Here is a 12,500-nt window from a genome sequence, read left to right on the forward strand (position 1 = left end):
TGCAAGTGAGTGAAACCCCTCTCCATGTCTCTTTCCCTCGCCTCACACACGCCTAAAAGCTTTTACACCCAGGTGATGATACTCTATCTGCTATGACGGCAATTCTCATTTGTCACACAGCTCTGTCCGACGCAAACTCAATTGAGCAGCTGTGATCAGAGATCTCAGAGGTTGTCAGCGACAGAGAGGACTGGGGATACAGCGAGTTTCCTCCACTCAACGTGTTGCAGACAGCGTTCTCAACCTCACTACATTCACCTCCCACTGATTGAAATGGATCACATGTTTAGCTTTAAATGTATCTTTAATGGGACAGAAAGTTCCCATTTGAGTGGGTTCTGCTGGAAGGTTAGCACAAGGGAGGGAGAGGCGGGAAAAACATCTTATCAGGAGATTGGGAATTGGGTCAGGCAAGGAATTACATGCCATTCTAGATCAAAGTTGCTGTGTGTATTTCCTCAAAGAAGGGCCCCTTATTATCAACTCAGACTTATTTCTCAGGGCGTATGATGTGTAAAAGGAAACATGATTTAATATGTTTTTGGTAAAAGAATAAAGGGAGAAAAAGCAGGAGAGGGAAAAAGAATAATAATACTCGAGGGTATTTAGGACAGGCATGTTTCCCAATGGTGGGGGATTGTGTTTGTTGGGTTATATTTGGGGGGGTTGCACTGTCATTCAGCATGGCTCCATTGTACATTCCTGTCATTATATAAGAACCTCTCTTTCGCCCTCTCTCGCTCTATCATCAGATCTGTACAGAGGAGGAAGGCTTTAAATAAACAGCCTGTAGAGTTAAGCCAACTGGAACCCTTTCCAATAATTATATCCAGCACAATACTCAATTTACATCCAATTTATTTAGATGAAGGACTTGACAATGTAGCACAGCAAAGACTGACATTAGCAGATCATGATAACAACTAGAGCGGTGTGATCCCCATGGGGAGACGTATAGTCTGTGCCTTAGAGGGAGACTTTACGGAGAGCAATATGTCATTAAAAATCAGTGCCATCTGTTCAGATTTCTAGTTTATGAGCTGTCATGGATATAAAGCGTATTAAAAACACAAAGGGAAAATCTCAGAAATGCAAACTGTTGTGCATTACTCCATGCAATTATTTTTGACTCTGTATTCTAACAACGCCACAAAAGAGAGAGAAAACAACCACTAACAATTGCTTTTTTCCTCCACAGGCCCTAATGATCTCCGTTTGAAGTTCTCCTACTCAAGTGTTTACACAAGACTGCCGTGTTATTCATGTGACATACATAGCATCTGGCTAAACAAGCAGGTAATTTCTGATAAACTGCAGCCAGTTTGGCTTTTAACTCGTTCATTCCAGAGAACATGACCTGTGATGTGGCAAATCTCCACTTTACCAGCGGAGCTGTAATCACTTTGATGCAGCACATACAGCTCATTTTTTACACTGAACAAGAAAGATAATAACTTTCGTGCAAAATATCTGGCTGCGATAACATGCTTATGTTCACCGGTCACTCCTGCCAAAAAGAAGAAAAGAAAAAAGAAAAAAGCCGCTTAGTTCTCTGTGTGATATTGTTGTTTTTCTTCTTTTTTTTATTACAATCTGTAAATCCAAGTTTATTACCAGCTTTAAATGATAATAGATGTTTTTAATTCATTTCTTCTTCTTTTGGTTGTTGTATTTTATAGCAATGTGTGTACCGCTGTGAAAAGTAGCATGAAATGAAAAAAAAAAACATGAATCAAACCAATTAATTGGCAAATGCCTCTGTTTTCTACGAGCTTGCCAGTCTCAGTGTTGACTGCCAATACGTGTGCCATAAGACAGAGGCTATAAATGATCAAAAATGCTACTAGAATCAATTTGTTCCTCCCGGAATCCAAACACTGAAATAGTTTTGTAGCATATTGCATATTTATCCATCTTTGCAGGCCTCTGGCTCCATAGGATTTCTGTATTTAATTCAACAACTAGCTTCAGTAAGATGTATCCGAGTTGTACCTATACTGTAACATAGTGTGTCTGTGACTGGGCTATTGTTAACTTAAGATATTATCCTCTGACACATGGAATGAAAAAACGGCTTTTCCTTGACTTATGGCTCAGAGGAAAATCAAGAGGAAAAAAAACAAGACTGGCTGAATGCCTCTCATTTTGCCAAGTGCTCCTCGGGCCAGTACATAACAAGGAAATGCACTGCTACTGACAGATTGAGAAAGAGGACAGAGGCATCAATGATCTATTGTTTGTAGCCGAGGTACTTCTTCCAACTCCCCTGGCAGTCAGTATATTAAAGAAAACCAAAATACATTACACCACCTGCACCCAGATATTTTACAAATACAACATAACAAACATAACGTCATTTTTTAATTATTTGGCTTCATAAAAGCATTAAGAACAGTTATGTATCCAGGCAAGTATGTTTGAGCATGACACACACACACACACACACACACACACACAGCTCCCACCAAATGTCTGGAATCTATCAAAGCGCCATTGCAATTACCTTCCAAAGCAGGAAAAATGCATTACCTCTGTGCTGCGAAATGAACACTATGTTATTCTTCCAAGGCTATAAGTCTATCTTATATTAAGTGAATGTAGAGAAGCTGATCTGCAATCAGCTGCATGAGCTATTTTTACCGTAGCACAACTCTTAGTGAAACAGGTTTTCCCAACACTGTAATGCTGAGGTAGAGTAAGGTTTTAGTAAGTAATGGTATTGGTTCACACGCCCTCACATGCTATCAACGTCAAGTTATTATCATTTTACAAGTCAGTCTCTCAAGATTAGTCACTGGCGTTACCAATAAACTGATAAATGGTTAGTTAATCAGAAATAATTGTTGTTGATATCCACGCTGCACAATTCATTTAGGTAAATAAATAATACATAAAAGTGGAAATGTTCAGATTAATAAAATGCACATAAAGATGTCATGTGACTCAGTACTCATAATGCAGACATACTCTGCCTGTGAATATTCTGCAATTGTTAAATGCTTATTACTGATGCAGCAAATGTGTAAATACCATTTTATTGTTGCGGCTGGTTGAAGTGGAGCTGTTTATCACGTCATACAGTTTGATCTTCACGTCCATCCTTTGTATGTTCTCACTCTGTGTTCACGTGTGAAACGTGAGGAGAACCGTCAAATAAAAAAGTAGTGAAGTGCATATTAAATGGAAATACTCAAGGAATGTGCCACAAATTAAACAGTATACAGTAGAATGCAACCACTGTTTATGTTCCATATCCTTTTGGAGTGAATTTCCTCATGGTGACTTTACTTTCCAGTCCTTTTTGTACACACAGGATGATGGATTTACATGCATTCATAAAGCAGATGGACTGGCATGCTCATAAAATATGCAGAGTTATTCAGTGTACAATCTGTGATGTCTAGAATGCCTATTGAGCAGCACAGAACCATCTCTATTTATCTATGTGGAACTGTGAGGGAAGAAAGAAACAGGGTGACGTACAAACAAAAGTCAATTCTGCAGTCAAAAATGTATGCGGCTGTAATACTTGAAATGAGTATCATTTTGACAAAGACAAATACAGAAATATCTGCAGAAAGGCTGCTTAAAATATGAATTAGACTGTAACTAGAACAGGCAGCCAATATGTCTGTGAGATGAAGTGTTCATAAATCAGCACGTACTCTCAGCTAAAATGTCCCGATCCATGAGATTTTAAAGTATTCCATTAAAATAATAATCTAATGTAAAATAAATGTCAAAGAAATTTGCTGTCGATGAGTAAGGGTGTTATAAAAAGAAGCTTGCTCCGTTTCTGCCTGTTTAGCAGAGGTCACATCAATAGCATCGCTGTTGTTCCAGACCTGACTAATGGAGAGAAGAGAGACACAACTGTTGTTTCAGAGCTTGCTAATGGAGAGACTGAGCTCTTCATTTCCTTTGAGGCCATTCTCATTGTTTAACCATACACCAGCCCCCCACCCCTGCATGCCGAAAACACATTATGTGACATTCCAGAAATAAAATATCACAAATTATTAATGAATATAGCTGTTCGGAGAAGCTGAATTTGATTATGGTGTGAGCCATTACAGGATATGGCCAGGGTGCTGGGTGGTCTCTCTCCCCCCTCTCTCTCTCACACTCGCGCGCACACACACGCACACACACACACACACACACACTGTGTCTTCCTCGCTCTTTCTCCCATTCAAATTCGAGGCATGCTCAAACATCTAATAGATTTTTCCACCCCAGCACACAATTTACTGCTTACAGATTTAGAATTCTCTGGCTTCCGGCCAGGCCACAGTCAGAGGGGAATTAATGATATGAGCACATCAGTGAGGAAAAACAGCTTGTGAGTCTCTTTCTTACAGGTCTGAGCATAATGAAGAAGATACTGGCATAACACCCCACCCCCTTAAAAAATAAAAAATAAACATACCAGCAAAGAATTGCGAGCAGGGGGGGGAGGCGGGGTGTAAGAGAGGCACATAATCAATACCTACACTCAATTAAATTACTTCAGAGGGGATTTTGGACAGTTTATAGCATTAGTTCTGCAGAAAAAGCAGAGATGTGTTTGGGGGGCGTTAACAAAACAGGTGTGAACTGAACAATCTGCTAGATATTTTGAATAGAGGGGTTGCAACAGTGGTGTGTCTTACAAAAGCATGACATTCTTTCTCTGTCAGAGTCACAACATACCATTACTGTTGTAACACCACAACACAGTGTCTTTATCTTTTCCAGGAAACTGCTTACTCCCTCCCACGACGCAGTCGAAACATAAAAACATTTGTGTGTGTGATAGTGACTCAAAGTCCCAAATATTGCTCTGTATTGTCACCAAGACAAATCAACCATGAAAAGACAGCATCTGTCTGTTTCCTTATCAACACTTTCTACCCACATAAACATTCTGTGACGCTCTGAGCCGGCTCCGAAAAGGGACAGAATCTGGCCTCTTCATCAAATTGAAATGTTACGACTGAAATATTGCCGGAATATCAACTCGGGTATATGGGCCACAACAAGCATACAGATCAGATGTTGCATCAGAGGGGAATACTGTGACTCTATGCCTGCAATGCAATGAATTATCAGTGGAACCCAGTAGTTGTCTGGTCAGGGCTATCAAATATCACTATCAAATATTGGCGTATAATACCAAATTTAACAAAAATCAAAACAACAAAAAATTACAATATTGCTCCAGCTCAGCAATGCAAGTTGCGATCTGATCACAGAGCAGCCTGATGTTTAATGATCAGTATGTCCTTAAGGAAGACATTGTTTCCCCAATTTACTCCAAATGAGAGCAAGAAAAAGTAGCTTTGGACGAAACCACAAGTCACATAAAATCCAATGCAATTACCATACACAACATGCACATTATTGAAGGTCAGTTATAATGGAGAACAGACAATTCTTCTCATCTCGTACCACTCACAACAAAGTGCACTTTAACTGAAATCACTGATTTTACTCTGGACATTTAGGGAGATATTGGATGGAAAACATCACAAAGCACACCATTTTCAACTTCTTATCCAGCACAAAGCCGCATGATGAACATGTCTTTCCTTGAATAATAATAACTGACCTTCATTGCAGTCACTTATTGAATATTCTATGAAAATGTTAATAATTTCTGATATTTAATCCATCATGCACCCTCCAGTTCTCCATGCGTTCGGTGGTCTTGTATGTGGCACTGTATTATTTAAGGAATATTTTGGATATTATTGTAAAATGAACCAAGAGGAGTTATGCATGTTTTTTCCAATACAGTCTATATATTTTCGTTCGGTTCCGTATGGGGACTTTCTCCTGAATGAATATTTTCAGAGACCCCTGATCCTCACAGCACTGAAAGATGAGCCAGGCAGATGATCCTATCGTTGAGGGCAGGAATCAGGGACACCCTCTATTTACTTTAAATGCACAAGGCACAAGCTATGACCTTCCTCCACATCATCTCCACTTACAATCTGCTCACTGGTTTAAGCTCCGAAGGCTCAAACTGAAGAAAGACAAGACAGAAAAGCTATTTAGCTGTTTGTGAGAAAGAGCCATTCTTTGCGTGTATCTGTGTATGTGTTTTTCTTTTCCTCTTTTTTTTTTTTTTTTATGGCTCTCGCATTAAGCCAACAAACCAGCCTAAAAGGACACGCTTTCCAACGCCGGCCTCAGAGATACAACCAGAAACCAATTTCGGGAAGGTTTAAACCCAGTTGAACCCACATTGTAGTGGCTCTGCGTAAAAGTTTGTAAACCTGTGCAACAGCAGGAAGAAATAATGAGTGTGTGTCTGAACTCTGTGTATGAAAACTTTTGTCTGGAAGCCCCGCCGTGAGACAGACTGAGAGAACAATTGTCGAGGCCCCGGGGCCACCGTCCTCATCATCATCACCATCATCACTGTCTCTCCTCGGCTCCCAGCTGCGTCCAGTCGAGAAAAGCACAAAAGCCAACACATCACACTCCACACAAGTGCTGTTGTTATCGCGGGAGTATTGTTTCACACACTCTGTGTCCTCCACGGTCACTCTGAGCCTCTGCTGTGGAAGGATTCAGGTGATCACAGGCTGTAAACACGCACTTAAAGAGCCAGTGTGTCACATTTATGCTGGTGTATTGGCAGAAATTCAATCCTTCTCTTCCCGATTCTGCCCTTAGGGGTCGCCACAGTCAATCATCTGTGTTTCCTTCACAACAGCCACAAACTTTCTCTGTGGTCAAATGGGACAGAAGTTGAACATTCGACCCCAAAACTGCGTGTAATCACTTTGAAATAAGAATTATTTGGTTTTCTTAGATTTAAAATAAGCATTTATATGTTTTTTGGGCGAGGGGCTTGTTTTACGGAGGCAAAGAACAACAATATTCCGTTTGCTACGATCTCCAGTCTCACCATTAGACGGCACTGGTTCTCCCACACTGGACTTTGAACGATTCATGGAAATAATATAAACATTTTCTACAATTTGATTTGCAATATCATTATTTGAAGTCAAGGCTCAGTGGAGCGTTGACAGTTAAATAGATTTAAAATGTGTGAGAGCTTAAAGATAAGGCCTCCGTGTATGGGTTGTACGTTGGAACAGAAGGTAGAACAAGATAAGCTTTTGCACTGTTGAAATACACAGTTTTGATTTGTTAAGCACTCATTTAAACTCTCCTCTCTCTGGTGACACTGTTGTTGTTGTTGTCATTGTGGAAGTTAGTGTCAACTTTTAGTGTCGGCTCAACACAAAGTGAGCTGAGACTGTTTCTTTTTAAAAAACTTGGCTCTGAAAAACATCTGTGTGTGTGTGTGTGTGTGTGAGAGAGACTGTGAACTCAGCAGCCTGGGCCTGGCCAGCCAGTACTGAGACCTCCTGCTATTGTTTTGGGAGTGTGTGTGTGTGTGTGTGTGTGTGTGGACTGCATGACTCATGCACTGATGTATTTATCTGTCTCTGTGCCAGCCTTCCAGCCGGCAGCTAAGGCAGGGAGACAATGTTGCTCGCCGTACGGTTGGACGCTGAGAAAGACGTATGATGCTTCAGACAAACTGAATCAGCTCAAACTCCCTCCTTTCAAAGAAAAAAAATCCATTTCTTCTGTGTTGTTTTTGTTGTGTGAGGTTTTTCTTGTCATGTTTCTGAGTGGCCGAGTGCCGCTGACCTCCAGGATCGTCCACAGAGTCTGTTAACGGCAGCTTTCACCTTTGACCTCCTTTCTGGCACCCCCATTCTGTTGAGACAAAAAGCTCGGATTTTGCCGTGGAGCAGTTTAAATGAGAGTGTTTGTGTGAGTGTGAGTGTGACTTGGCTATAATACTGCACGCGTGGTGTTTCTGTTTGGCCTGTCCCTCTCACTGTCTGCCTGCCTCTGTTTTTGTTTCCGTGCGTTGACGTCTCAGCAGAGCTCGGCCGGTTTCTGAGCTCCAGTTTTGGATTTTTTAACTTCTCTCGGTTTGTTGACGCATCCATATTGTTTTGTGAGTCATTTACAACCACAGACATATGCTGTACATATGAATCAAATACGTGTGTGTGTGTGTGTGTGTGGGGGGTTGACACACATTTGTAATCAAGCTCTCTTTGCTTGTATTTCACGACGTATGGGTTTGTTTAAGAGACTTCCCTCTGCTCTGACTCTTATCTGTAACTTTTCACTGACTTCAGCTCCAGAGAGACACAACAGTGAAAGAGATGGATAATAAAAGAGGGAGTAAAGATGGAGTGAGGGGAGGGAAGGGGAGGGGAGGGGAGGCTTGGCAGACTGCATTTGTGGGGGTTGGGGAGTCAGTCTTGATGTTTTACTGCACCTTAAGTCCTTCTCTTTCTAGTTCAGAGTGAATGCAGAGGTTGCGTGTCTTTGTATTTGTCATCTGTTTTCCTGACTCTTTTTGTGAATGTTACCTCTGCAGCAGTGAGTCTTCCCTCACATCTGAACTCTCTCTCTCTCTCTCTCTCTGTCTTTGCAGAGCTCAGTGCAGGACTGGGGGGAGGAAGTCGAGGAAGGAGCCATCTACAACGTGACACTGAAGAGGGTTCAGATTCAACAGGCAGCTAACAAGGGAGCAAGATGGCTGGGGGTGAGTCGACCTAACTCGTGTTGAACACACACTGGAGCAGCGGGACACTGTGTTAATACAACTAAAACCGGACTTATTATTACGTATGTTTCGGGTCAGTTGGGCTGTGTTTCCATCATGGCATGGTTCGGAACGGTAGAGCCCTGGGTCAGACTTTGGAACTGAACTGATGGGGCTGGTTATTTTGGTAATATTCCTCATGGAAACACAGAAACAAATACGTCCCGCGCTGAATTAAACTGAAGCGTTCCACACGGTGGATACACGACTTTGGACTGAAGCTGGTGTGGTCACCTGTTACATGCCACTTTCGATGGGAAGATAAAGCCAGCCTAAAAAGTCACTGTCAGAACACGGCATACATTCATTTGCATATTTCTATTAAATCACTCTTCCTTTATAACAATGCTGCCTCTGTAAATAAGAGTCGACACCAGGGCTTGAAGTGAGCGGGCAGTACCAGAACCTCTTCATTTGACTATTTTGTGCACTGGGCACTTGTAACTTTAGTGTCACTATCTGACGTTCACCCATTCTCTCAAGAGTCTAGTGTTTGATTCTCATGTCTCGTGTCTCTCGTGTCTCTTAATAAAAACGTGTGTTTTTATTAAGAACTAAAGGGTGAAGCCGAAATAAAGAAGAAGAAGAATATCTATTAAAAGTGTTGACTTCTTGTCACATTTATGTTGTGGAGGACAGCATAGTTAAAGGACACCAAATAAAATGGACTGTGTGCTTGAAGTTCAAATCATTGTTGGAAATGTTAAAGATAATGTTGTAAATCACAAGTCCTGTTTTTAGTGATTTTAATAAAGGCTAAATATTGAAATAAACATCACTAACATCTTATGGTAGTAAAGGTAAAGACATTCCCATTCAAGTGCAAGTCTGAACTGTTTATTTGCCCAGTGGGATTGGGGTGTAACTCACACTGGGGCAGAATCACAGCTGGTCTGGAGATTAGGAACCTTTCCCCCACTCTCCCAACCTGTTGTTGTTTTTTAATCTCAAGCGGAACAGTCTCTAACGCTTGGCATTCGTCGCGCGCACGCGGTTTATGAAATCAACCCAGTTAGGTGTGTGCATCCTGCGCAGCTTAAAAAAACAACACAACCTAATCTCTATTGTTGTTTTACCATTGGAGCTGCAACCCTCCCTCCGCTTGGACGACACCTTTTTTTTTAAGTTGCCTGCTGAAAAGCGACAGTTTCACCAGACCTGCGCCGGTCTGTTCAGCCAAAGCATGTGATTTCCTGACCTTTCCAACTGCCAAAAAAAATCCCCCAGCCCGTTCCCTTGTACAGCGGAGTTTTCTAGTTTTATGAAATGCTGGTATGACAAAAAAAAGTGCAGTAGTGAAGGCTTTTCCTTGACTGTCAGTGGATATGAGGCATTAGTGTTTCCTCCACTGCGCTGTTTATATCAGCATAATAAGACGTTACACAGTATATTATTACACAACACAGAAAGGGCCAATTAGAGGCATTATCCCCAGTGTCTCCTGTGAGTTTTCTACAAGAATGCACAAAAAAAAAAAAACCTGGCACAACAGAAATTACAAGTCAGATTTACAAGGCTTTTCATTTGTTTGCAATAAGAATTGTGATCTTTTGTTTTGCTTGAGCTGCTCGACGTGGGAGAACGGCACATGAAAGACGGAATAGATAACAGCTCTGGGGCTTTAAGACCATAATGACGGAGCAGCAACAGCACGAGCTGTCAACTGTATTAGAGCTAATTAAAACAACATGGCGACTTTCTGCTGCACAACACACAGAACAATCTCATTCGGCGCAGATTCACTCCCAACAGTCAATTGTCAGGGAATGAGAGTAATTACAACGAGTGGGATTAGCGGCGTTTACAGTGTGCGGGGTAATTAGTGGATTTGGTTGCATTTGAATGTTTGGTAAACTGAAGATGAGCTCACTCAGATTTCTCGTGTTCACTGAGCTGTTGTTGTTGGGAGAACTCGGCTCACGCTGCTCTACGCTCTGTCTGAAGGGGTTGTGGAGGAGGGGCCTGCTGTGATTAAAAGCAGATTGGAGTGTTTCCTGTTGTAGGGAGCTAACATCACCCAAGGTCCCTCTCTCTCTCTCTCTCCCTCTCTTTCTCTAGCTGTTGTGTAAGCACTGACTGTATCGCTGTATGTTCACATAGACCAAATAAAATAGTCCAGCACATCTGGACGAATCAGAGTTAAATATAGGTCACAACTGTCTCCACTGTTTCCTCCCTCCGTCCGTCTCGGCCTTTACTTCAAGAACACACTGTGTGAAGCATTCAATGACTTGTTCTCTTTAAATATGAAACTCCTTCACTCATCCTTCACTTTTCCAAGTGCATCAGGGAACTATGGTGGCCTTCAGGGACCAGAAATGATGTCTTTGTTTTTTCAGTTTTTGTTCAGGCTGCTGTAGAAACACTGGCACGAGATGACGGCCCATTTCTAAATGACATACAAAAGGTGCCAAACATACGGCCCATGGGCTAGTACCGGCCCACCAGAAGGTCCAATGAAAACCAAATATTTTATTATTTAAAGCGATTATACAGTTATATAAGAAAATACTCAGGGTATTATATTCAATATTTTTATATCCAACAAATCCTTCTAAATGTTACACACTGGACCTTTAAACATGGCTCTTAAACACTTTTGTTCTCATTTTGATCAGAAATAGAAAGAAAAAGTTTTAGATAAGACAGAGATGTAAAAAGCTATAGTTTTTAATGTTGTTTTTGCTTTTTCTCGTCTTCTGAATTGTATCCAGATGTCCAAACATGGAGCCAAAAATAAAACACAGATAAGCGTCAGAAGTGACTGTTAAACATTAGCTCCCCCTGGTTTAACGGTGTCAAAAATATATGTGTGTGTGTGTGTGTGTGTGTGTTCAGGCGGAGGGCGATCGGCTCCCTCCCGGCCACACGGTGAGCCAGCAGGAGCACTGCAAAATCCGCAGCATCCGTGCGGGGACGCTGGAGAGACTGGTGGAGACGCTGTTGACGGCGTACGGAGACAACGACCTCACCTACACCTCCATCTTCCTGTCCACGTACAGAGCGTTCACCTGCACGCAGACCGTCCTGCAGCTGCTGCTCGACAGGTCAGACGCAGTGACGTGTTTCAGCTCGAGTACTAAACGTTTGCTGTGTTCACGTGTTTAAGTGGCTTCCTCTGTTCTCTGCTGCAGTTATGGATGCATGGAGGAAAATGGACACGACACAGAGAGACGCCATGGCCCGGAAACAATCGGAGCCATCAGAAAGTGAGATCCGTTATCCATAAAGGGACAGTTCATGCCTTTTGGTGTTTAAATGTAAACGTCTCCTCGCCGCCTTCACAGTGCCTTGGCCTCTATCCTGTGTGCCTGGCTGGACCAGTGTCCTGAAGACTTTCAGGAGCCTCCTGACTACCCATGTCTGCACCGGCTGATGGACTACCTGCGTAAAGCTCTGCCCGGGTCCGAGGCTCTCAGACGGGCAGAGAATCTGCTCGAGCAGCTGCAGAGTCAGGCTGGCATGGATGACAATGATGGTAAGTCGTGAAGTGGAGAGTTATACTCACTATGTTGTGTCTCATCTCGAGGTTTCACTTTCAGAACAAATGTGGTGTCACCTGCTTTTAGGTGGTTTCCATGCCAACAGTTCTTTCTGCCTGGGGGAAGATGAGGAAGTAGAATTTGAGGTCCACGAGGACTTCCTGTCTTTCGATGCCGACCTGGTGGCTGAGCAGCTGACCTACATGGATGCGGTAAATGAGGAACAAATGTTCACCTGCTGCCTTAAAAGCACCAGTAACTCGACTGCTATGTCTTACCACGCAAGCTGACACTTTCAGATTACTTTAGGTAGAAATTTCAGGTTAACAACCGCCATTTAAATCAAGTTAAGTGTTGTTTTTAATAAAAACTTTGTTTTTACCAGG

The 12,500-nt window shown here is 42.2% G+C and overlaps 1 protein-coding gene across 1 annotated transcript in view; it reads left to right on the forward strand.

Moving 5' to 3' along the window:
* Positions 1-7,915: 7,915 nt before the first annotated feature.
* Positions 7,916-12,500, forward strand: part of rgl1 (ral guanine nucleotide dissociation stimulator-like 1) — a gene marked incomplete at its 5' end in the record, with an annotated part of 13,305 nt that continues 8,720 nt past the window's right edge. The window contains 6 exons of the mRNA XM_044044631.1: positions 7,916-7,972; positions 8,462-8,572; positions 11,471-11,679; positions 11,767-11,841; positions 11,920-12,110; positions 12,202-12,326. Of these exons, the coding sequence (XP_043900566.1) occupies positions 7,916-7,972; positions 8,462-8,572; positions 11,471-11,679; positions 11,767-11,841; positions 11,920-12,110; positions 12,202-12,326 (768 nt within the window). The remainder of the gene's footprint in view (positions 7,973-8,461; positions 8,573-11,470; positions 11,680-11,766; positions 11,842-11,919; positions 12,111-12,201; positions 12,327-12,500) is intronic.

Source organism: Solea senegalensis, linkage group LG14 (assembly GCF_019176455.1).
Source record: "Solea senegalensis isolate Sse05_10M linkage group LG14, IFAPA_SoseM_1, whole genome shotgun sequence".
NCBI classification, from domain to species: domain Eukaryota; kingdom Metazoa; phylum Chordata; class Actinopteri; order Pleuronectiformes; family Soleidae; genus Solea; species Solea senegalensis.